Source organism: Leucopleurus acutus, assembly GCF_964270905.1.
Source record: "Leucopleurus acutus genome assembly, chromosome: Y".
Taxonomy (NCBI): Eukaryota; Metazoa; Chordata; class Mammalia; order Artiodactyla; family Delphinidae; genus Leucopleurus; species Leucopleurus acutus.
In genome coordinates this window covers 1,003,955-1,031,315 of record NC_139164.1, presented here as the reverse complement: position 1 = coordinate 1,031,315, position 27,361 = coordinate 1,003,955, and the positions used below count along the sequence as shown (strand labels likewise).

Sequence of the window (27,361 nt, the reverse complement as noted above, 5' to 3'; positions counted from 1 at the left end):
GCAGGAAATAGAAAGCTTCTTAATTCTCTCTCTTTTCTTTCTTCCTTTTTTTTTTTTTAAACAAATCATCAAAACTTTACCATCCACACTTGTCAAAAAACAGCACAGAAAGGGGATCTCCAGCTTCAGGATAAATATCACTAAGCAAGTGCTCAGTGAAGTCGCTGGGGAACAGAATCCCACAGAATAAGGCTCCACGACGGTCAGGATCTTTCGAGAAATAAAGACCACCCCTTCTAGGGAATGTACTGACCCACACTACCCACATAAGGGAGGAAAGGAAACTAAATTGCAGTCCCCTCTCTAGGTCAGAGCCAGCCAGCTTTGTCTGCAAACGGCCAGACAAGAAATACTTTTGACTTCTGTGGGCTTTTCGGTTTCTGTTGTAACTACTCAACTCTGCCTTTGTAACATGAAAGCAGCCACGTGTGCCAATAAAACTTTATTCTCAAAACCATGCAACCAACCCATAGTTGTCTAACCCTGTGCCCCGTAGGTCAGGTGTTTATAAAATTAAACTGATACTTTATTTTTTAAAAAGTAAGATAGGAAGACTTCCCTGGTGGCACAGTGGTTATGAATCTGCCTGCCAATGCAGGGGACACAGGTTCGAGCCCTGGTCTGGGAAGATCCCACCTGCCGTGGAGCAACTAAGCCCGTGAGCCACAACTACTGAGCCCGTGCGCCACAACTACTGAAGCCCGTGTGCCTAGAGCCCGAGCTCTGCCACAAGAGAAACCACCACAATGAGCAGCCCGCGCACCACAACGAAGAGCAGCCCCCGCTCGCCGCCACTAAGAGAAAGCCCGCGCGCAGCAACGAAGACCCAACGCAGCCCAAAATAAATATATAAATTTCTCAAAAAAAAAAAGTAAGCTAGGAATGATATACAACATAGCATACGATAAAGTATAATATACAAAGGATAATAGGTGTAAGTATTCTTCAGAGAGAAACATTAGATGTTTTCCCTTCAAAATAACAAATTAGCTACCAGGACAAATGATACATGAGCTACTATTTAATTGCCTAGAGAGTAGATGGGGACATTTCCAAAAGCAGCACACAAAGGAGACAGTCTGATCCCTATATGCAGATTAAATAAGCATATGGCTAAAAAGAAAATCGAGACTGCAAATCTATTAGGAAGTAGAAGATGTCAGGGATGGAACTGGTAAAATCTTGTTTCTGTCTTTTTTGTTGTTTTTTTAAAATGAAATAGACTTTATTTTCTTTAACATTGTTTTCCTATATTTTGCAATTATATTTCCACGTTCCCACATACCATGAATCACAAAGCCATCACCACAGGCAGTACAGGCTCAGAGTACACTGAACATTGTCATCAGGGAGGCCGTTATAATGTGATTCTTCTGATAATGGGATAGAAATTTTGGAATCTCAATATTTCTTTTTTTATAAATTTATTCATTCATTTATTTTTGGTTGCGTTGTGTCTTTGTTGCTGCGCGCGGGCTATCTCTAGTTGCCACGAGTGGGGGCTACTCTTCTTTGTGGTGCGCGGGCTTCTCATTGCAGTGGCTTCTCTTGTTGTGGAGCACGGGCTCTAGGCGCACGGGCTTCAGGAGCTGTGGCACGCGGGCTCAGTAGTTGTGGCTCACGGGCTCTAGAGCACAGGCTCAGTAGTTGTGGTGCACGGGCTACGTTGCTCCGCGGCATGTGGGAACTTCCCGGACCAGGACTCGAACCCGTGTCCCCTGCATTGCCAGGTGGATTCTGAACCACTGGGCCACCAGGGAAGCCCCGTATTTAATATATCAAAATTACTTGAGAAGGAATCATGTCCCTTGAATAAATAATCTTCCATATAACTATGTGCATCTAGGAAGTTATAAATCAATGTGCATTCCACAAATGATATATGCCACATACTCCATCTATATGTATGCATGTATATGTACGTGTGTGCAGATATACACACAGATATACATGTATCTATTTTTTTGTTTCTCCATTTTCAAAATATTTTTCTCCTATGTTCCAATATCTTTGGTTATAACCATACAATATTACTTTCTTGTATGTTCTTGAAGCAGAAAATACAAAGGAAAAAGTACTGGCAACATACATAACCGATACAAATCTACAGCCAGAAAAAAGAACAGAGACGAATCCAAAACACAAAGGCTAAACACCCCCTAGAAACACGGGGAAGAGGCATTTCCCAGAAGCCAGCGTCCAGATGCCAAAGAATCCCACGGACACCGTTCCACCACAAGGATACTGCGGAAAATGCAAATGCAAATTAAAACACAGCAAATGCCATTTCCTGCTCCAGGACTGAAGAGCTCGGCAGTGGACCCAAGCTGGCAAAGACTGAAAAGTCCAACACTTAACGCATATGATGAAGATGTAAACCACTGGGAATTCTCAGTACCTGGACTGTGCACTGGGAAAACCAAATGGAATTCCCAGGAAACGTGAACACGTGAGAACCTTCTCGCCTTAAAATGTCACTGCCTGTGATATTCCCTAGAGAAAGTGAGATGTGGAGATCCGTGGAGGACCCTTCACGGCAAAGCTGCGGTAACAGGAAAGAACCCAAGTGTCCTTGACCCTGAGAATGAATCTGAACCATGATGTATGTGCAGGTGGACGACTTCACAGGGATGCAAAGCAATAACCTACTTCTACATGCATCACCATCGGCAGATCGCCGACATTTAATACTAAGTGCTTTGGGGTAAACTGTGACCCCTCAAAAGACATGTTGAAGCCCTAGTCCCTGAACAGGACTGTATTTGGAAATGCGGTCTTTGCAGCCATGAAGGTTCTGAGATGTGGTCCTCCTGGATGAGGTGGCCCTACATCCAAGGGTCCTTCTAAGAGACAGAACAGGGGAGACCCAGACACAGAGGAGAAGCCACGTGAAGACAAGAGGCAGAGACGGGAGGGACGCGGCCACGAGCCCAGGGACGCGCCTGGAGCCCCCAGAAGCTGGAAGAGGCGGCAAGGACCCTCCCCTGGAGCCTCTGGAGGGAGCGCGGCCCTCGGACACCTTGACCTCAGACGTCTGGTCTCCAGGATGGGGGAGGATGAATGCCTGTGGTTTTAACCCACCTGATTTGTGGTCATTTATTACAACGACCCCAGGAAACAAATTTATGGTGCAAAGAAAGTAAATCACAGACATTACTTATGTCAGGATGAAAAAATGCAAAATTAAGTTTCAGAGACACACCCACGTAATGAGAAACAGGAGAATGGGTAACACCACACCTGGGATAGGGGTTACGTCTCGGGGGAGGAAGGAATGTGCCTCTGGAGGAAAGCAGGGCGTGGCAGATGCTGTGATGACGTGTGCTCATTTATTATTGACTTTTAAATATTTTATTCTGATGTGTTCAGAGTTTGTAATATTTTTAATAAACCATATTCAGAACCGAAACAAACATCAGCATTTCAGGAAATAATTAGGAATAAATGCAATAAATATATGGGCATTTATGGAGAATTAATACGGCACCTCTGAAAAGCTCTAAGATTTTGATCACCAGTTCCCAAGTGTGGCTTTTCCAAGACCAACAAGCAATTCTGCGACTCCAGCTGGGTGTCCTACCATTCAACTCCATTCTGACACATCTACCTGGAGGTAGCCTCAGACCCCACAGGTGAAGGGCTCAGTCCCCCAGGACTACCCCGCCCTCTACCACAATTCCGACGCCAGGTGGTCACCTGTGCCTCGGACCAACCGGCTATAGATGGAAGGTTGCCATGACCCCTCCTGGGGTTCAGTTACTTTGCTAGAATGGCTCGCAGAAGTCAGGAGATATTTTACTCACTAGATCACTGGTTTATTATAACAGCAGATAACTCAGGAAAAGCCAGATGGGACAGATGCAGAGGGTGAGATCTGGGGAGGGGGCAGGGGACCCCAAACCCTCTCCAGGTTGTCACTTTCCTGGTACCTCCACGTGTTCCACGAACTAGGAAACTATTTGAACCCTGACCTTTGGGGGTTTTATGGAGGCTTCATGACACAGGCACCATTGATTAAATTATTGGCCATCGGTGATGGACTCAACCCCCAGCCCCTCTCCCCGTCCCGAGAGGTCAGGGGGTGGGAATGAAAATTCCAACCCTTTAGCTGCTGGTTGGTTTCCCTGGCAACCAGCTACCATCCTTGAGTGAGTTCCAAAGGGCACACCTCATGAACATAACAAGAGACACCTTTCAGGCTCTCAACACTTGGGAAACTCCAAGGGTTTTAGGAGCTCTGTGCCAGAAATGGGGACAAGGACCAAACACATATATTTCTTATTATAAAACACAGTATCGCAAGCATCAAGAAAGAAGTGGTCAAACCCAGAAATGACCTATATTCAGACAGAGAGCAGCTCTGTCTGAAATCCTGAATTAAATAAAAAATCCTCCCACCAAGGCGATCAATGTACACATACAGCTGGTTCAGTTTACTGTATAGTATAAACTAACCCAATCCTGGAAAGCAACTATACACCAATTAAAAAAAACATTCCCCCTCCCAAATGAAGTTTTCTTACGATGATTATATCGGCTGTGAAAAGAGGAACACCACCAAAATGTACAAAACATGTGAGCAAATGATTGCACAGGAGACCCCCTCCTCCTACATGCTGCTTTTCTCGATTTGCAGAATCATCTAAAAGGTGGTCTGGAAAGATAATCCGTTCAGAGTCAGGAAAGGCAGGACAAGAGGGTGATAGTGTAGGTAAGAGTAAATTCAGAACAGACGGAAGCAAGGGCAGGTTTCTAGGAAACCCCTTCAGTAAGCATCACGGTTGGCGGTTTTAGTAATCGCCATGGTGTGCGGTCAGCAGAGAAGGATGGACCCTTGGACACAGGGCTCCCAGTTTGAACAGGAATGAGCACCTGGGGTCTTCCTACATCACCCCCTGCGGACATCACCTAGGCTAAGGATTCAGTTGTTGCCACAGGTAAAAATACTGGAGGGGAATTTCTCATCACGTCAGCCCAGAAACCATGAAAGTTCAACAACAGAACAATTTACAACAAGAAAAAAAAAAATGTTAACCCCTTGACTCATTCTGGCAAAAAAGTACTTTCTCTAAGACCGAAGGCACAAGAATTCTGGGGACCAATCGTGGAAGAGGAAACAAGTGATTATGTCCCTAATATACAGAGAAGCTTTTTCTGCATCATCACCTCCCCTCCGCAACGCGTGCGCACACGCATGCACGCACGCACACACACACAGATAAGTGTCCCCACGGGACAAGAACCAACAATTCGCACAAGTTGTCACATGCACAAAGGGAAATTCGATTTTGAATGGAACCACAAAGGGGAACTGGGTGATTCAGGAGAGGTGGGTTTTGATGGCCTGCTGACGAAGATGTAATTACAGCTGGTGCTGGCTGCATGCTGGGGCCCGGTTGTAACTGTTAATTCATACTTGTCAGAATCTGAGTTCCACGGGTGGCCCCAAAAGGCTGCCCTGAGGAGAGCCCAGTGGTGGAGAACTCAGGGCGACCACTGTCATTTATGGTTTCCACCCTCCCCTCCAGGGCTCTGGCGATCACCATTTCTAATCTCTGCGACCCCGTGGTGAGGAAGAAATGAATATGGTCCACCCGCCAAGACTGTGAAAGCCGATCAGCATCTCCCACTGAAAGGTGGTGGTCAGAGGAAAGAAAGACGTAACCCTAGTAAGGAGCCAGAACTGTCCTGTAAACACACCATCTCACTGCTAACGGGGAAAAAAACGCAGGGTTAAGTGGGACCACATATGGTCTGGGGGCAAAACACTAGAAAATTATCAGCAGAAATGTGCTGTGGGAATTTGGGTACCACATTGTACATGTGCACAGCCTCCAGATAAACAAACTCGCTTTTAAAAATTTATCCTAAAAGAATAATCACTCCAAAGACCTAAACAGACATGTCTCCAAAGAAGACAGACAGATGGCCAACAGGCACCTGAAAAGATGCTCAACATCAGTAATTATTAGAGAAACGCAAATCAAAACTACAATGAGGTGTCACCTCACACCAGTCAGGATGGCCATCATTAAAAAGTCTACCAACAATAAATGCTGGAGAGGGTGTGGAGAAGACGGAACCCTCCCGCACTGTTGGTGGGAATGCAAATTGGTGCAGCCACTATGGAGAACAGTATGCAGGTTCCTTAACAAACTAAAAATAGAGCTACCATATGATCCAGCAATCCCAAATATCTGGAGAAAACTCTAATTCAAAAAGACACATGCACCCCAATGTTCACTGCAGCACTACACCCAACAGCCAAGACATGGAAGCAACCTAAGTGTCCATCGACAGACGAGTGGATAACAAAGATGTGGTACATATATACAATGGAATATTACTCAGCCATGAAAAAGAATGAAATAATGCCACTGGCAGCAACATGGATGCAACTAGAGATTATCATACTAAGTGAAGTAAGGCAGACAAAGACACATACCATATGATATCATTTATATGTGGAATCTAATTTTTTTTAAATGATACAAATGAACTTATTTATGAAACAGACTCAGACATACAAAACAAACTCATGGTTACCAAGGTGGAAAGGGGGAGAGGGACAAATTAGGATTTGGGAATTAACAGATACACACTCCTATCTATAAAATAGATAATCAACAAGGACCTACTGTAGCGCACAGGGAACTATATTCACTACCTTGTACTAACCTATAGTGGAAAAGAATCTGAAAAAGAATATCTCTCTCTCTCTATATAAAATATATACATATAACTGAATCATTTTGCTGTACACCTGAAACTAACACAACGTTGTAAATCAACTACACTTCAATAAAAAGCAAAAAAAAAAAAATACAAAAATAAAAAACAATGTTTATAAAGAAAAGCAAGAAATAACCACAGAAACACCAATGTGTCTAGGGGCACGGGGCCTCCTTGGGCAGGTAGGTAATTTCATCCCTGTGCTTCCAGTGGGAACGGTAAAGTAACGACAACCATGGCCTCTATGGGCCTCACTGGGTTACTTGGGGATTAACTGTATGTAAAGGAATTATTTTTAGCTTGTAGCTCATACAGAGGGCAACAGACTGGATGTTAATTTTTCTTATGATTATTGCACGTATCAGGGTAAAACCGATCACAACCTAACTGCACCAGAAAGGAAGTTTGATTAAGAAAGAGATACCCGGGCTTCCCTGGTGGCACAGTGGTTGAGAGTCCGCCTGCCGATGCAGGGGACGCAGGTTCGTGCCCTGGTCCGCGAAGATCCCACATGCCGCGGAGCGGCTGGGCCCGTGAGCCATGGCCGCTGGGCCTGCGCGTCCGGAACCTGTGCTCCGCAATGGGAGAGGCCGCAGCAGTGAGAGGCCCGCGTACCGCAAAAAAAAAAAAAAAAAAAAAAAAAAAAGAAAGAGATACCCCAAACGGCAATGTAGGGGGAGAGGATTAAGAGGTCCAGACGATTAGGCACAAAGTAAGCTCCAAGGATACCGTGTACAACACCAGGAATAGAGATGATAGTTTCTAATAACTATAAATGGCGTCAAACGTTAAAAAAACAACCCAGAGACCCGTGCATACTAGACTGTCAGGGCTCACTCTACGTGGGCTAAATGGAGCAGGAGGGACACCGAAACAGAAACACGGGGAACCTTTAATCGGAGGGATTTGAGGGGCCTGGCGTTCAGCATTTCTCACTTTGGTATCATGTGAGCCATGGCCGTGGCGGCAGGCACGTGTCACCAAGCCTTCTGTGTGTCCCCAGCTCCTACCTCCTGGCCTCACCCCCTGTGGTCTGGTTCACGTGTACTGTGAGAGCCCGCCCTTCGCCCCGGCATCCGGCCATGGCTGTGCTGTGCCCTGGGTGTCCGATGCCCCGTGGAGAGGGGTCTGCTGAGGTCCAGCGGGACTCAGATGAGTCCTCCAAGCGGCCTTTGGTGGGACCGAGACTGACATGTCCACACGGCTGGATATAAAATAGAGAACCAACAAGGCCCTACTGTAGAGCACAGGGAACTCTCCTCACTATCTTACAATAACCTATAATGTCATGGATGGATCAAGAGATTCTCATACGGAGTGAAGTAACTCAGACAGAGACAAATACCGTGTGGTATCACTTATACGTGCCATCCAAAAAAAGATGACAAATGCAGGGGACACGGGTTCGAGCCCTGGTCTGGGAAGATCCCACATGCCGCGGAGCGCCTGGGCCCGTGAGCCACAACTACTGAGCCTGCGCATCTGGAGCCTGTGCTCCGCAACAAGAGAGGCCGCGATAGCGAGAGGCCCGCGCACCGCGATGAAGAGTGGCCCCCGCTCGCCAGAACTAGAGAAAGCCCTCGCACAGAAACGAAGACCCAACACAGCCAAGAATAAATTAATTAATTAATTTAAAAAAAAATAGAGAAACATGGGTCTTAATGAGATGCTAAATATGAAAATGGTGTATATGTTTTATATTCTGCAACTTTTTTTGGGTTAGGAACCAGTAACAATTGCTTACCTAATCTAGGTATTTGCAATTAAACCAGGAGTTGCACGTCAGACACCTATTCATTTCCTTCTGCATTAAAAGTTATCAGTAAATCGGGGATACTTAGAAGGTTTTAATAAGTCATCTTCCTTTATTTCAAAAGCTTGGACTTTGTAATGTTAGAGAACAAACTTATGGTTATGGGGGGAAGGGTCAGAAGGAGGGATAGATTGGGAGTTTGCGTTAAGCAGATGCAAACTCTCACAGGTAGAATGGATAACCAACAAGGACCTGCCGGAGAGCACAGGGAACTCTACTCAATATTCTGTAACAACCGAAATGGGAACAGATCTGAGAGAGTGGACACGTGTATATGCGTAACTGAATCGCTGTGCTGTACCCCTGAAGCTTACACCGCACGGTTCATCAACTGTACGCCAACAGGAAATAAAAAGAGAAGCAAAGCGCTGTCCAAGGAGACACCGCGCGCAGGGCGGCACAAACACAAGCAGGAAGCACACGCGATTAATCCCGAACCGGAGGGAGGCTGGAGGGGAAGACACACGGCTTTCACTTCTCGAGGCAGACGGGTGTGCTTCCAATGCCCTTCAAGAGTGTGCAAACCAGGGCTTCCCTGGTGGCGCAGTGGTTGAGAGTCCGCCTGCCGATGCAGGGGACGCGGGTTCGTGCCCCGGTCCGGGAGGATCCCACATGCCGCGGAGCGGCTGGGCCCCTGAGCCATGGCCGCTGAGCCTGCGTGTCCGGAGCCTGTGCTCCACAACGGGAGAGGCCACAACAGTGAGAGGCCCGTGTACCGCAAAAAAAAAAAAAAAAAAAGTGTGCAAACCAGGGCCAGGGAGAGCCCAGAAGGACAACCCCAGATGCCACCTGCTCTTTCAAGACATAACCCTCTGAGATCCATCAGCCCCGAGTCAGACACGCTCGCTAATGACCAGGGTCCTTGGGAGCAAATGCAAGCCCGCCGCCGGCCTCTGACCGAAATCGATTTTTCTCCTTTCCAGCAACAACAAGAACAAAAAAATGCCGCGTGGATACACAGGGGAGGGTTCTGCCTCGGTGCTTATCTCGGCAATGGGACCACGGGCTCCCAGGCCACGAGGATTCTCATCGTCCTGAGGACCGCCCCCCCCGGCCCCGGGCACGAGTACAGAAAGCCCAGCCCCTTCGGGAAACCAAACTCTGCCCACGTGGGCTCGGAGCACACAAGCCACCGCGACACACCCGACCACCGCAGCCTTACCTTGAATAGGCACCAGCCGAACAGCTTCTTAATGAGCCGTGTGCCCCAGAAGACGTGTCGATACAGGTCGGTGTCCACCACGCCGGGGTCGGCCACGTTGGCGGTCACGGCGCTGCCCGTGGCCTCCAGCAGCGCCTGCAGGCGGTAGGTGAACAGCACGAGGGCCAGCTTGCTCTGGGCGTACGCCGCGTGCGCCGAGTAGCTGCTGCTGCAGAAGCAAAGCGGGAGAGGGTGTGAAACGCAGGCGTCTGGCCCCGCTTCTCCCCTCGCCCGGCCGGGGAGGCAACCTCCAGCTACAGGCTGAGGGCAGCTACACACGCACCTGAGTTCAAGTGTGTTACGAGAATCGTTTCCATCACTGAGAACTGACTGCGTTTTGCTCTCCTCCGAACGCTCAGCGCTCGGGAAACAGGCCCTGACGCGTGTCCCACTCGGACGCAGCCTGTCCATTTTAGCCTCCTATCGTTGCAGATCATGTTATGGGGGGCACAACGTGTTGACAACCCGGGACGCCTCTCTGGCAAAACACATCGTTTCTCATTCCTTAGGGCTTAGTCACTTTCTTCAGGCCCGCAGCTCCTTTTCCTGAGTTTTATGGGATATGAATACAGCCCACCTGAGTTCCTTCTTCCGGTGGGATGTGCCCCATATTCTATGTTACTTTCACTCTTTCAACCTCAGAGGTGTCTCCTAAGTTGGGAGAAAAATCCATCCGTGGAATTCACCCTCGTGGGAGTTTCACACAAAGATGAAAAGAAGGAAGTCAGAGTCGTCGCGTGAAACGCGGAGAAAACACGCTTTGGAATTCAACGGACAAAGGCTCTTCCTAAACAGGAATTAAAACCTGCAATAAATGGGGACTTCCCTGGTGGCGCAGTGGTTAAGAATCCACCTGCCAATGCAGGGGACACGGCTTTGAGCTCTGGTCCGGGAAGATCCCATGTCGCGGAGCAACTAAGCCCGTGCGCCACAACTACTGAGCCTGCGAGCCACAACTACTGAGCCTGCATGCCACAACTACTGAAGCCCTAGAGCCTGTGCTTCTCAACAAGAGAAGCCACTGCAATGAGAAGCCCGTGCACCGCAACAAAAAGTAGCCCCTGCTCGCTGCAACTAGAGAAAGCCCGCGGGCAGCAACGAGGACCCAACGCAGCCAAAAAAAAAGATTGCAATAAACGAACTAAATTGACTAAATGATTCAGAAAAGTGAACTGAGAAAATGTGACCAAGGAAAGCACAGAAGGGGAAAAAAATAATAAAAGGAAAAGGGAAATATTAGAACGCAGAAAACAGGACAAGAAAGGGCATCAGAAATCGAGCCTCGTAGGCTTAGTTGCCACGTGAGACTTTCTGAAAAACCTCAACTCTATAAATCGCACCCATGGGCGCTTGTCTGTTCCTATGTGACAACCACATCAACCCCTTTTCGGACTGAGTCCTGCCTCCTGCTGTTTCCTGGGTAGCATCTTTCTTCCTCATCAGCACGTCCCCACCGTGTGCCCATCACACAGCCCCTCGTCACAAGAGGCCACAGGCAAACTCGGAGGTTTGGCCTCGGGTCCATGCAGTTTAAGCTGAAAAGAAGCCCCGAGTCTTTTGTCTGAAAGATGACTCGGAACAAGTCAGCCAAGGGTGACACTGGACAAGCTGGCCGCAGGGCGTCGGCCAAAGGAATTCCAAACAGGTCTTTTGTTGGAGGGAGGAATTAAGACAAAAATATAGCACAGTTCTGAGCACAGACGCCCTCCTCTGATCCACGACAACCTCCCAATTATCGTCAAGATACTTGTTTTGGGCAGTTTCCTCCTGTCTCGTCCCCCCAGAAGAGGAGAGAGCTCCAAGAAAGAGGGAGTTATTAAGTGGGGGGAGAGAAAGGCTGAACTTTCACCTTGGAATTGGGCCATTTTGACCTCACGTGCACGTGTTTGCTCCTGAATTACCAGGGCTGTTTGGGAGGCAACAGGAACCCCGAATTTAGAAAGAAGAGAGGGAACCATAAATGTGCACATTCCTCAAGGGTAAACTGACAAGTGATATAACTGTAGCTTTCTACGGTAGCATGGAGAAGAGAGAACAGAAATTCTCTAAATATACTATGTGAGTGGGAAAGTCAAGACATTTCTCTACAGCACGAAAAAAAAATCAAGAGTACAACTCATTTCAGGAGAGGTTCCCTGGTGGATTTAAAGATAAATAAACATCCACAGTAGAACTGGAAAAGAATCAAAGCAGATACACAAGAGGACATGATTCCCCACAAAAGTTTATAAATAAAGCCCGGAGGAACGGCAGAGACACTTGGTGTTTGAAACAATGAAGAGACTGTTGCAATTTTAACAGACAGAAGGCAGCTGAAAGGGAGAATCAATCCACAAACTTAAGCAGAGGTAGAAGAAATTCAGGAAATGTCTGCATGGCTTGATTCGAAACACGAGATTTTTAATACGTTGCTTTTGTAATGAATGGTGTCAAAAGGTAGAACTGAAACCATAAAAATGTATCTTTGTTTTCAATAGATAATAATCTGTTGATGTAACTACTTCATAACGAATTTGAAAGTCGATCTGAAACAAAAGTAGAGGCAGTCTTGTGGTAGGCTTTTTGTCGGGGAGGAAACATTTTTCTCCTGTACTTTTGTGTTCCGTACCTGAGGTCTGCAAATTAAACCACCAAGTGTCAGATTCAAGAGAGAAGGATACCAATGTTACTTCTCACTTTACACGTATGGGGAACTTCATAGAAAAGAAGAGAAAACCCCAAAGAGTTGGGAAGTCCTCATTTCGCACAAGTTTCTGCTTTTAGTCAGATAAGGGAGGCTCCCGAAAGGCACCCTTCTGCATCTGTTGCTTCCCCAGAAGCTCAAAATAACCTGTATGTCAAAGTGGCATATTTTGAGTTGGCATACTCAGACCCCCATCACTTTCTCTACCTTACAGACAAGAGAAGGAAAGGTGAAAAATGATATTTTGAACACAACATATGCAAACCTGTGTATTGAATCAAAGACTCGATAATCCTCAAAGGGGTTCTTGATTAAAAACTAGGAAAACATTACTTAGAGATGGGAAATCCTATTCCTAAATTGAAGCAGCATGGCTTTCTGGTTGGGAAGAGGACACTGGATTTTTGGATACCTGTGTTTCATGTAAGCAGTAGGTGACATTTACAAGATTGAGGACTGTACTTGGTCTCCATCTGGTGTTGACCTGACAGCCGACCTACACCCACTGAAGAAGTTACACTGAGCCACCTGAGACCAGGTGCTAAGCGCACAGGGTCCGCTAGTGCCCCCGTGCTCAGCAACATGCCAGGAATGTAGCAGGTCATACGTTGCCGCTAAGCAAATGAGGTTTTCAAGTTCTCATCAAAGACAAAATTACTATCGCCTATGACAATAAATGCACACCCACATATTTCTACTTTTTAAAATATACACACGTAAAATCTACATTTTAATAAAGTATTGTAGCGGGGGAAATCTTTTCCCTCTATCCTCTTAGGTTCTGTCCTGGGGCCTGCAAGTCAAACTGTTAAAGGACAGTTTAACAAGAGAAAACAGTTTTAATTACATACATACATATAGGAATTCCCAAAATGATGTGATTCAAGGAGGTGGCCAGATGATAGAGGCTTATCTACCATCTTAGGGTAAACAAAGGAAAAGGGGTTTTGGGATTCTGGGTGGAGGAGGCAGGTTGTGGGAAGGGAAGAAATGTGTGTATATAAATAAGGACCGTCTTGTTATGCAAATAAGAGCCTCTGGGGTGAAAAGAGTCATCTCCAGGAGTAGCTCTCTCCCTGGAATGGAGACATTACTACAAATGGAAAATCCCTGGATAAATGTAAATTTCCTTTACAAAACAGTAAATTGATACTTTATTTTTTAGACAGTTGGGGGCGGTGGCGGAGGGAAGTAAAGAGCATTTCCTGGGTCTGCTTGTTCTCAATTGCCTTTAGCTCAAAAGATCGCATGTATCAAAGAGGTACATGTGGGGCTAGCGTGTCCTGGTCCCCTTCAGTAGGACCAAAGGTATACCTTGGGAGAACTTTTTAAGGATAATTTTTCATTATTATAAAAGAAATATATATTGGTTGTAAAAAAATGACAAAGCTCAAAGAAGAATGGAAAATCAATTCCATAGTGATGTCAGTGTTCCCCTCCACCAAGAAATGGCCATTGATCACACTGCCTGAGTGTGTATATTTGTATAGACACATATATGCATATGAATGTGTGTATACATGTGTGTAGTCGCACATATGCATATGCACTCATATATACATATATGTGTCTATATACTCATATATACATAGATGTATCTGTGTCTACATATATACTCATATATATACATGTCTATATATATACTCATACATATGTGTATGTGTGTCTATATGTGTCTATATATATACTCATATATACATGTGTCTCTATATGTGTGTATACATATTCATATATACATGTTTGTGTCTATATGTGTCTATATATATATACATATATATACCCATATACATATATGTGTGTGTATATATATATGTTTGTGTGTGTGTGCATGTATTCCATCCTATCTTAAAGATGGCTTTCCTCACTGGCTTTCCACCATCTTTGACCTACACCGTATTAATCCTATGCTTTGATGTTTCAACTACTTCCACACGAGTGGTCAAGGTTACTTCTGCACACTGCTCTCTACTGCCCACAAGTAAACTACCGCCCACCTGTCCTAGAAAACCATTTCGCATTAAGTGTCTCACGAGGAGTCCGTTTCCTGAACTCCCTCAATCCCATGAGAAATCATGCCTATGACTATGGGATTGCTAAGACAATATCTTGAAAACCATTAATTCCCTGAGCTTTCCTGTTGAAGGAAAACCCCAGGGAAACACACATGACCCTGAATGTGGATATGATTAAGGGTATCTGAGGTCTGTGTTTTCAGCGTGTTATAGAAAACATTATTCTCCTCTTGCCGTTGGAGATCAGAAAAAACCAACCGGCCTGGACAGCTTATTATAAGGAAGGAGCTCTTCATTGATTACCTTGCTGGGCACCGTGCCATGTGTGTGCACGTGCGTGTGTGTGTGTGTGTGTGCGCGCGCGTGTGTGTGTGATGGCTCAGTCCCACTCCAGTAAGACAACTGACTGTGTGGTGCTCACTTCATATGAGTAAGTCCCATTTGCTTCCCTTAAAAGTTCAATTCTGAGACAGTAACATGTGAGCACATGGCAAACACAATTATGGAAACTCCACGTACTACCCATAACCTAGTTTCCAGTTGGCGCGTTTTGGACGCTGGCCGAGCCCGGTAACGATCAGTCTGCAAGCAGGACCCGTAGCCAGCACGTCGGCAAGTCAATAATCCCTCAGCTCCAAACGGAAGTTCTCCCTTGACAAGACGAACAACTGCCTTGCATTCTGCCTTGGTGTCCTAGGTTTAACACGACGGAGAAAGGTGGAAAGAGAGGCCACTCACCAGGACCTCTGAAAGTATCGTGCGCTAAGAGGAGTCTCTGTCCTTCCACGAAGGGAAGTCGGCAGAGACAGCCCGGGATGCGGCAGGGCCACCTGTGAATTCCAGCCTCATCCAAACACCTGCTAGAATTGGTCACAGAAGCACGGCAAGGGTGCCGGCTGCCTGTAAGGGGTCCCAGGACACACACTGAACATGCTAAATGTTTAGTGAAAACCACATCAATGCAGGACAGCATATTTATAACATGACATCTCACCACAGAGGTGCCACAACCAACGATATACGAGGATGTGAAGACGCACTTATGTATAAAATAGTGAAAAACTGCCCCAAAGTTAAGTTTGGGAAACTCAAACCAAGACAGCTATTTTCACAAGACAGGGCCGTGCCCATAATGTGTCAACGATTACTGTGTCGCCAAAGCAAGGTCAGGCTGAAATAACGTGAGCCTTAAAAGGTTAAGGATGGGGCTTCCCTGGTGGCGCAGTGGTTGGGAGTCCACCTGCCGATGCAGGGGACGTGGGTTCGTGCCCCGGTCCGGGAGGATCCCACATGCCGTGGAGTGGCTGGGCCCGTAAGCCATGGCCGCTGAGCCTGCACGTCTGGAGCCTGTGCTCCGCAACGGGAGAGGCCACAACAGAGAGAGGCCCGCGTACCGCAAAAAAAAAAAAAAAAAAAAAAAAAAAGGTTAAGGATCTATCCATTGGAGAGGGACAAATGGTGTTTGCTGTGGGCTGAATTGTTTTCCCCCTCTTCCCATAACAGAAGAGGTTATGCTGTGGAGTCCTAACCCCCAGAACCTCAGGATGCAACCTTCCTTGGAAATAGGGTCTTTACAGAGGTGATCAAGTTAAAATGAGGTTGTTTGGGTGGGCTACAATCCAATATGACTCGTGCCATAAAGCAAACTCCAGAAGCTGGAGAGAAGCCTGGAAGAGACGGAGCCTGGGTGGGTTCCTCCCAGAGCCTGCACGAGGGACCCACCCTGCCTAACCAGCCAACCTTGATCGTGGACTTCCAGTCTCCAGGACTGTGAGACAATAACTTTCCGTTGTTCTAAGGTACCCAAATTTCTGGTCCTTTGTCATGGCCGCCCCAGGAAACTCATACAGTAACCACTGTTTTACAAAAGCAAAAGTTACTTGGGAACTGGCGGTCCAGTGGTTAGCACTTCGCACTTTCATTGCCGTGGTCTGAGTATGATCCCTGGTCAGGGAGCTAAGATCCCACAAGCCACATGGCGTGGCCAAGAAAGAAAAAAGAAAAAGTAACTTGGTACAAACCATAAAAATGTGGACTTTGCTGATTTACTCCACTGAAGAATAGAGAAGAGAGAAAGCCAAGAAAAAGAAGGAGACTTTTCTACGTTCAGAGGAAGTAAGCCCATAAGATGTAAGTTTCTTGTGGGGAGAGGAAGCCATGAGAAGAGTGTGCTTGTGAGGAACCCTATGAAAGTCCCCTCTGAGCTCTGGTCTGTAGCTGCACCTCTGTGGACGGAGCCACAAGACCCAGGGACATGCAACACTTGTACCCAAAGAAACACCTTGGCTGGTGACACAGCACGTAGCCTAATCCTGCATCCCGAGGGTTCTGTTAACTTTGCCACTAAGAGCAAATCTTAATCTCTTGATCTCTTCCGAGGTCAAGAATCAAGACGGGGGACTCGCTTTGGTTTGGGTGCAAGGAGAGGAGGTAGCAGGGTACCATTTTCCTAGCCGAGAGCAGCCCAGGAAACAGCTGCCTGCATTAAGAGGGGAGGGTCCAAGGACAAGCAGGACGAGCTGTCCCCGGGAGAGGTGCAGAGGGGTCTTCCCGTGCGGTCACCCTCAGGGCTGGCAGGAAGCTGGGGCACCTCTGACACGACCCCCGCAGAGGGTCCCTTGGGTCCCGAGGTGCCCATGGGTGCAGGAGGCTGAGCGTGGAGACAAGTCAGGGTGCAGGGTGGGTAGTAGACCGACACCACGGCGCATCACCTACAGAATGCCTTGCCCACATCTGTGCCCCTGACGGTTCATTTCACGTGTCCACGCTCAAGTGTTTGGTCCAGTGCCAGTCTAGATGGTGCCAGGAAGTTATTTGTCAGAGGAGATGAACCATGAAACCAGTAGCCTGCGTGTAAAGCAGGTGAGCCTTGGCCATGTGGGTGGGCCTCGTCCTATCAGGTGAAGGCATTCAGGGGACAAGAATGAGGTTCCCCCAAAAGAAGAAGGGATTTGGCCTCAAACACCGCGGCACAGAAATTCTACCTAAGTCACCTAGCCTTTAGGTTCAAGACTATAAACGTCACCGCTTCCCTGAATCTCTGGCCTGCTGGTCAACCTTGTCAGCTCCTCCAAGCATGGCAGGTAGTTTCTGAAAACAAGTCCAACACTAGTGGGGAGCGGGAAGGGGGAGGGGCAATATAGGGGGAGGAGCAATATAGGGGGAGGGAAGTAAGAGATATGAACTATTATGTATAAAATAAGCTCCAAGGGGACTTCCCTGGCAGTCCAGTGGTTAAGACTCTGTGCTTCAGCTGCAGGGGGTGTGGGTTCAATTCCTGGTCAGAGAAGCAGGATCCCACAAGCCACACGGTGTGGCCAAAAAAAAAAGAATTTAAAAAATAAAAAAATAAAATAAGCTACAAGGATATACTGTACAGCACAGGGAATATAGCCAATATTTTACAATAACTGTAAATGGAATAGAACCTTAAATTGTGACTCACTCTGTTGTACACCTACAACTTATACAAATTATATAACATCTGTGGCAATTTTTAAAAAAAGATGCAACAGAGCTTTGTGCACAGTTGATACCTTTAAAGAAAAGTCAGTCTCTCCCTCTCACATATACGTAAATTATAACTATACACATAATTATAATTGCATAATTACATAAATATTGCAGATATATTTTTTATCTATTATATATAATTAAATATTATAGATATACAAGTATTAAATAAATATAATTTTTTTACTTAAATAGTATATAGCTTTTTCACCCTCTTCCCACTAACTTTTTTTTTTTTTTTTAAACCAAGCTGTCCACTACATCACGAGTCTTGTTCACTGACTACAATTTTCCCGAGATTCTGCCCACCTCTTCCACTGGAATTTCTTCTGTGGGAGGAGGGACTGAGTGCAGCCGGGCAGAGGTGACAAGCCCTCTCGTGTGTAACAACCCACCTGGGTTTGGAACACTTCATGCTTTTACAAGTGATTTATGCTTGACAAGAACGCTCCTTACACAAGCCAGCAAATCAATCTTGGCAATTAACTGTCATCACCAGCAGTGTCTACATCAGGTGCAAGCCAAGAATTTACTTTTTTTTTTTTTTTTTACCCGGAAAGGCAGCATGTTTTTAACCCAAGTGGTTCTCAAATGTCAGCATGCATTAAGAGCCCCTCAGAGGGCGTGTTAAACTTCCCAATGCCTGGCCGCACACCCTGAGTTTGGTTTGTTTTGAACACGGTTTTAACATTTTAACAGTCTATTGTCAAGCCTTTAAAATAGAACAAGAGTGAGTTGGGCTCTTTTGGTTTTTTTAAAGGTAATTTTCTGTATGTTTATTATAGAATGAAAAGGCTGTATGTGGCATGGTCTCAAGTGAAATATACACTATAAGGTATATATAAGATTTACCTGGAGGGGGCAGGTTGCTAGGAAATACCCTTTTATTGTCTTTTTAAGCAATTTTGATGGCAGTAGAGTTGCTTTACAATGTTGTGTTAGTTTCTGCTGTACAGCAAAGTGAATCAGCTGTACGTATACCTATGTCCCCTCTTTTTTGGATGTCCTTCCCATTCAGGTCACCTCAGAGCAGTGAGGAGAGTTCCCTGTGCTATACGGCAGGTTCTCCTTAGTTATCTATTTTATACATAGTAAGATTTACAGTATTGTGGTAGTTTCAGGTGTACTACAAAGCGATTCAGTTATATATATGTGTATATATGTGTGTGTGTGTATACGTACATATATTTTGTCAGATTGTTTTCCCACCCCTAGAGTTTTGATTTCACAAGTGGTGGCTGTGTGGTTTGAGCATCTACCTGTATCATCCATCACTTCTCAGGTGATACAGATGCTGTTGCTCTGGGGACCCCACCTTGAAAACCACGGTCCTAAACGGTCTCATCCCCTTTGGATAACCATTTAGGGAAAAAAATGATAACAACAAGATGCCTTTGATGTGATTCGACATAGGAAAACGTAAACAAATACAGGAGGGCAGTTATCACCGCTTCCTGACACACTCACTCCTGCGGGCCATGAGATTACTTCTCTGCAAATGTCAGAGTTTTGTGCGATGCCATATAAAGCTTCATTTTAGAAAAAGGAAGCTACGGGTGCACACATCTGCGTCCTCTCTTGCATATTTCTACACCTGTATTCAAAGGAGAAAACGACAAGAATATTCGTGAAAGAAGCGCCCCATCCTGTACACGGGTCCCCTTGTCACGATGCTGGGTTTTTTTTTTTTTTTTTTTTTGCGGTACGCGGGCCTCTCACTGTTGTGGCCTCTCCCGTTACGGAGCACAGGCTCCGGATGCGCAGGCTCACGGGCCCAGCCGCTCCGCGGCATGTGGGATCCTCCCGGACCGGGGCACGAACCCGTGTCCCCTGCATCGGCAGGCGGACTCCCAACCACTGCGCCGCCAGGGAAGCCCACGATGCTGTTTTTCACGAGCCAGCATCATGCCCCCATCAGATGCAGGAAACACTTGGCGATCCTATACCCTCTGCAGACCCTGAGCCTGGACCTATGCGGATGAGAGAACCACCCTGTCCAAAGACGCCCCTTTGAGGGACGACTGGACCCCAGGAGTTAAAACACAGGGTGTTGAGTCCAGGGCGAGAAGCAGCCGCATTGCTGTGTGAGTGCTTGAGGCGACATTAGAATCTCTAGAGGCTCGGGGGCCTTTTCATTTTCTTCCTTGCTATGCACGCCCTGTGCGGAAAGCACCGCGTTGGCTCAAGGGCTACGCACACCTACGTGCTGAGAAATAAACGGGACAACTCAGAAACGGCAGCGAACGAAGCAGCCCGTTAACTCCATGAGGACCCCAGAGCGTCCGCGACACCCATCCTGGCCCGGCTCAGAGGCCACGGGGCTGGCCCTCCACGAGACCCACACACCCTGAAGGCCTCCTACAGCCCAGCACAGGTGACCCACAAACTGGGGGCTGAAAGCGACAGGACTTCATCCTCCCCCAGTCCTGGAGACCAGACGTCTGAGACAAATAGCATAGGATAGCACTTATATGTGGAATCTAAAATATGACACACAAGAACTTATCTACCAAACAGAAACAGACTCACAAACACAGAGAACAGACCTGTGGTCGCCAATGGGGGGGGGAGGGGGAGGGGAGGGGGAGGGGAGGGGAGGGGGAGGGGAGGGGAGGGGAGGGGAGGGGGAGGGGAGGGGAGGGGAGGGGAGGGGAGGGGAGGGGAGGGGAGGGGAGGGGAGGGGGGAGGGGGAGGGGAGGGGAGGCGGAGGGGGGAGGGGAGGCGGAGGGGGGAGGGGAGGCGGAGGGGGGAGGGGAGGCGGAGGGATGGACTGAGACTCTGGGATTAGCAGGTGCAAACTGTTACATTTAGGATGCATAAACAACAAAGTCCTACTGTAGAGCACAGGGAACTCTACTCAATATCCTGGGATAAACCATCATGGAAGAGAATGCGGAAAAAAACGTATATATGTGTATAACGGAATCACTCTGCTGTACACCAGAAATGAACACAACACTGTAAGTCAACTATACTTCAATTAAATAAATTTTTTTAAATATATGCTTCTCAGTTTCCTCAAGTGTAAAATGACGATAATAATAGGATTTACCTCAAAGCATAAATATAAATAGACTGATATGGATGTGTGAGTGCCAGTTAGCAAACAATTATTAATACGGGCAGACCTCACTTTACTGCGCTTCACCGATACTGCATTTTTTTTACACACTGAAGGTCTGGGGCTGCCCCGCGTTAAGTAAGTCTACTGACACCATTTTTCCAACATCATTTGCTCGCTTTGTGTCTCTGTGTCACATTTTGGTCATTCTCGCAGTATTTTAAACTTTTCCATTATTACTCTATTTGTTACAGTGTCTCTGATCAGGGAGCTTGGATGTTACTACTGCAAAAAGATCATGACTACCTGTAGGTTCAGAGGATGGTTAGCATTTTTTAGCAATGAGGTATTTTTTAATGAAGGTGTGTACACTGTTTTTATAGACATGATGCTATTGCATACTTACTAGACTACAGTGTAGTGTAAGCATCAGTTTTAGATGAACTCGGAGCAAAAAAATTCGTGTGACTCGCTTTATTGCAATATTTGCTCCACTGCTGTGGTCTGGAAGCAAACCCGCAGCACCTCCCAGGTCTGCCTGTGTTAGTCAACACAGCTTTCACCTCGAGACAGGTTGATTTACAAACATTTGGGGGTGTGAACCGCCATCACCTGGGACGAGCACCCTGCCCAGTGCGTCGTGGTGACGGGTCACCCTGACCGTCCTGGCAGCACCCGAGACCCCTGGCGACTGGCACCCACCTGCTCTGAAGGTCGTCCAAGTTCAGTTCCCCGACGTAGTGTGTGGCCGAGGACACGGTCACCACCCTCGCGCTGCAGCCGGGGGCACCCGACTCCCGCAGGGTGTCCAGGAGGAGGTTGGTCAGCAGGAAGTGCCCCAGGTAGTTCACACCAAAGTGCTCCTCAAAGCCGTCCTCGGTGGTCCCCTGCGGCACCATCATTACACCAGCTGCAGACACAGGAGGGTTCAGGGACAGTGAGATGGGAGGAAATGGGATGAGGATGGCAGGAGATGGGAGGAGGCGGGATGGGAGGAGGCGGGATGGGAGGAGGCGGGATGGGAGGAGGCGGGATGGGAGGAGGCGGGATGGGAGGAGGTGGGATGGGAAGAGATGGGATAGGATGAGGTGGGATGGGATGAAGTAGGATGGGATGAGATGGGATGGAATGAGGTGGGATGGGAGATGACATGGCTTGGATAACATGGGATGAGATGGGATGGAATGAGGTGGGATGGGAGATGAGATGGTTTGGATAACATGGGATGAGATGGGATGGGAGGAGATGAGGTGAGATGGGATGAGGATGAAAGGAGATGAGATGAGGCTGGATGGGATGGGGTGGGATGAGGTGGGACGAGGATGGGATGGGATGGGATGGGAGGAGATGAGGTGGGATGAGGTGAGATGGGATGAGGATGGAAGGAGATGAGATGAGGCTGGATGGGATGGGGTGGGATGGGAGGAGGTAGGACAGGATGGCGGCGCTGCCCCCCAGGTGGATGAAGTACCTGCCCAGCGACAGGAGGGTAGCTCTGGTCCTGGCTGCTGCCCCACCTTCCTGCCTCAGTTTCCTGCTCTGTACACAGTGGGGAAGATGCCAAAAGACCAACAAGACCCCTTCCTGCTCTCAAACTCTGCCCTTCAATGGCCCGAGCTTGTAAATGATGAGAAAACAGTAGGACCCCCAGAAAGTGAGACAGTCCTGAGTCACCCAACAGCGGCCCCCGGGCAGATCACTGTTCTGGATGGGAACAGCCATCCGCAGATGCCAGGGGCCTGGTCTGAGGCGGGGGCAGCACGGCTGGGACACCAGGGGGTGACGCTATCCTATGGTCCACAAGCAGGTGGACAGACCCCTGACCCCCAAACTCACGTTGCCATGGCAGCCTCTCACTCAGGTGAACCCCAGAAGTGAATTCATCCCTCAGGCGCCCTTTGGGGAACATCCCCACTGCAGGCCCCAGCCGGGCCGCCGGTCACTGGTCCATAAACACATTTGTGAAGCATGTCCTGAAGCTCTGTGCGTTCTACCCGACAGTTTGGGACACCCAAGCCTGCCCTCCGGTGGGGGGCAAAGGTCATCTAAATCCCTGTCCCTAAGTCCCTCCCACAGAGGCCAGGACACAGGTGATGGGCAGAACACATGCCCGGCCCATATGGTTCCATCTCCTAGAGCGGCCAGCAGGCTTGCACATGTGTTTGTCTATGTGTGTGTCTAGACGTGTGTGCGTGCTGCCTGCCTGTGTGTGTGTGTGTGTGCATTTTATTTGTGCATGTAATTCTGCGTGTATTCGTATGCTTATTCTAGATGCATTTGTATATATCCATGTATACATGTGTATCGTGTATATGTTCATATGTATTTGCATACATGTGCACGTGCACACATACACATACATGTTTATGCGTTTGTATATTTGCATGCACATGTGTTTATAAATGCCTATCAACTTATACATGCGCTTTCTTTTGCATATATGGTATATGCATGCCTATGAATTCGCATTGCAGATGCATGTATATGTACTTGCATGAATGTCTGCATTTGCATAACATGCATATGCATGTACATGTGTGTACATATTTGTAAGTATATGAGCAGTTATTTGCCTATGTGTAAGTGTTCACAGTCAACTATGCATTTGCACATGTGTTTATGTGTAATGCATGCATACGTGTATTCCAGTTGTATATTCATCCCCATAGGCTTTTGTATTTACATATGTTTGCATTTCCAAGTTGTTTTGCATATATGCATAATTTATGCACATACGCATATATATTTGCATGTGTACATACATGTGTTTTACTTGCATGTGTATGCACTTCTCTGGGTATATGCATTTACATATGTGTATATGTTTGTATTGATATGTTTGTTTACATGGATGTATACACATATATTTGTATCTGCATATGTATATGTACATTTGTATGTGGCTGTATATACGTTTCTATATGTAATTCTCTGTATATGCGTTTGTTGATGTGTGGGGGTTTTTTTTGTTTTGGGGTTGTTTTTTTTTTGCAGTATGCAGGCCTCCCACTGTTGCGGCCCCTCCCGTTGCGGAGCACAAGCTCCGGACGCACATGCTCAGCGGCCATGGCTCACGGGCCCAGCCGCTCCGCGGCATGTGGGATCCTCCCGGACTGGGGCACGAACCCATGTCCCCTGCATCGGCAGGCGGACTCTAAACCACTGTGCCACCAGGGAAGCCCGATGTGTGTGTATTTTATATGGATGTATTCGTATATGTATACATATATATTTTTATGTGCTTGTGTATGCATTTCTACATGTAATTCTCCATGTATGCATTTGTATGTTTGTTGATGTGTATTTTATATGGATGTGTATTTCTATATGTATGTAGTTGTATATGTGTGTATATATTTGTATACGCCTGTGTATGCAATTTTATATGTAATTCTCTGTATATGCATTTGTATGTGCTTGTTGATGTGTATTTTATATGGATGTGTATTTCTATATGTAGTTGTATATATGTGTATATATATACATTTGTATGTGCCTGTGTATGCAATTTTATATGTAGTTCTCTATATTCATTTGTATATGTGTTTGTTGATGTGTATTTTATATCAATGTGTATTTGTTTGTATTTTGTATATGTGTGTATATAAATATATATATTTCTATGTGCCTGTGTATGCATTTCTACATATAATTCTCCACATATGCATTTGTATATGTGTGTTTGATGATGTGTGTGTATTTTATATGGATGTGTATTTCTACGTGTATATATTCTGTATTTGTATAATGTACGTATATTTGCATTTGCAGGTATATGCAATTCTGTATGTAATTCTCTGAATATGCATTTGTGTATGTTGATGTTGATGTGTATTTTATATGGATGTATATTTCTATATGTATATTTTTGTATTTGTATATGTGTGTGTATATATATATTTGTATGTGCCTGTGTATGCATTTCTACATGTCATTCTCCAAATACGCATTCATGTCTGAGTAACTGTACGTGTGGACAGTTTTCCCAGCTGCACTGCAAGGCCCCTCCCGGGCCACACAGGCCACACTGCACGTCCCTCCACACTCAGGTCCCGGGTAGGTTTCACGACCCCGTACATCCCCACTGCAAGTTCTGAGGTTCCTGAGGCAAGAAAACATCTGATTCAGGCTCTGGCTTTCACAGAGCCAGCCAAGTGCTCTCGGTGTTGCAAGGTGGTAATATTAAAAAAACAAAGCTGTAGGGGGGCTGCAGGCTGACGGCAGCTTCCACAGACAAGGACGGAAGAGGAACCGTGACGGAAGATGGGGCTCCAGACGCAGAAACGAGAAGACGGGGAGTTCAGGTGTGTGCTGTCTCACCTCACACGCACCCTGGCCACACCTGCCTCTTCCCTCCACACCCAGCTCTCCCCAGAAACCTCCGGGCTGTGGAAAGTTTATCCCCTGCGCTGATGACGGTCAAACATCATGACTGTGGCACAGCATGGACGGAGGCCACAGACACGAGAAAAATGAGCTATATGTGTCTTAGGCACTCAGCAGAGTGTGTGTTCAAATATACCTACAGCCACTAAAATTCGATGAACAAAACAGATTGGGAGTTTGGGACTGACAGGTTCACACAGCTGTATTTAAAATAAAATGCCTTTCCATTAAAACAACATAAAGAAGAAGTCAAGTGTCTTGGCAAAGTTCACACAGCCAGGAAATTATAGAATTAGGTCAAAGGATGATTTTATTTTTAACTTTTATATTGGGGTACAGTTGATTAACAATGTTGTGTTGGTTTCAGGTGTACAGCAAAGTGATTCAGCGATACATATATGTGTATCTATTCTTTTTCAAATTCTTTTCCCATTTAGGTTACTACAGAACTAAAACCCATTATTTTAACTCTAAACCCTACGATTCTTTTTTCCCCCAGGACCACTATGTAACCAAAAATAGGTTTTCTCAGCTACAGACCTATATGCTCCAGCATGTCTGGTCTCTAAACTTGTGTCGTTCTGAGATGAGACACTTTGTTATGATTTTCAGTCAAATGAATTTGTTGAGATTATATGATATTAGGCTCAAAAATATTCTAAAATGTTGTCTTGTAGTCAATAAAAAGTAAGGTATAAAAAAAAAATGTTTCTGGACTTCCCTGGAGATCCAGCAGTAAAGAATCCACCTTCCGGGCTTCCCTGGTGGCGCAGTGGTTGAGAGTCCGCCTGCCGGTGCAGGGGACGCGGGGTCGTGCCCCGGTCCGGGAAGATCCCACATGCCACGGAGCGGCTGCGCCCATGAGCCATGGCTGCTGAGCCTGCGCGTCCAGAGCCTGTGCTCTGCAACGGGAGAGGCCACAGCAGTGAGAGGCCCACGTACCGCAAAAAAAAAAAAAAAAAAAAAAGAATCCACCTTCCGACGCAGGGGACGTGGGTTCGTCCCTGGTTGGGCAACTAAGATCCCACATGCCACGTGGCACGGCCAAAATAAATGAAAACTTTTTTTTTAATTTGAAAAACGTTTCTGAAGAGCATGCCAGGGTGCCGTTCAGAAGTCATCCAGAAGAAACACAGGCTTTTTGGTTGTCACGTGGACATAAGGTCTGGCATTTAGAGAAAACGCACGCACTTCCCTGGTGATGTGTTTCCTTGATCGCCTAAGTTAGTGGGACGAAGCTGGACCAGTGAGCTCTGCCAGTGCCTGCAGCGCAGGCAGCCCTCAGCGCAGGACAGACCCGTGCATCCAGGGCACTTGGCCAATGTGAGGCTGGTTGAAAGGGACAGCAGCCTCCAAGCAGCCGGACAGCCAGCCTGCACATTCATTTGACACCCGTTTCCTCAGGAGACGGAGTCTGTGTCGCATTCCTCAAATCCTGGCAGCCTCATGAACTTTGCTGTCATGAGTCGAATGCAGTGGCAGTGACAATGTCGTACAACGTCCAAGGGCATATGCTCAGAAAGACCCCAGAGCTTCTGGTTTTCAGAATTCTGTCTCTCTAGGCACAGCCAGCTTCACTAGAGAAGGCTGGCAGTTCTAAGATCGCTATTTTGGTGAGGAGACCGCACGTGGGGATCTGGTCGACCAGCTCAGCTGAGGCCAGGCGACGGGCAGGACCCGTTTCCCGCCACAGGAGAAAGCCACCCTGGACGTCTGGCCCTGGCTGACCCGTCAGACAATGGCGACCCAGGTGCAACCCCATGGGAGGACCAGAGTGATGACTGCCCAAAATGCAAGCACAATGGTTATTTTGATAGCAGCACTGTTGACGATAGCCAAGACTTGGGAGTCACCTAAGTGTCCAAAGACAGAGGAATGGATAAAGATGTGGTGCCTATATACAATGGAATATTACTCAGCCAGAAAAAAGAATGAGATAATGCCGTCTGCAGCAACGTGG

At 46.9% G+C, this 27,361-nt stretch overlaps 1 protein-coding gene across 2 annotated transcripts in view; it reads right to left on the bottom strand.

Annotated features, from left to right (window-relative positions):
- LOC309978906 (polyprenol dehydrogenase-like) overlaps window positions 1–27,361 on the bottom strand; it is a 155,094-nt gene that overhangs the window by 12,212 nt on the left and 115,521 nt on the right. Inside the window, exons 3-4 of one of the 2 annotated variants that reach the window (XM_082865572.1) lie at window positions 21,718–21,925; window positions 9,708–9,915 (exon numbers count right to left, since the gene is read on the bottom strand). In XM_082865572.1, coding sequence (XP_082721698.1) covers window positions 9,708–9,915; window positions 21,718–21,925 — 416 coding nt within the window. The remainder of the gene's footprint in view (window positions 1–9,707; window positions 9,916–21,717; window positions 21,926–27,361) is intronic. The other variant, XM_082865573.1, reaches the window with a different exon arrangement.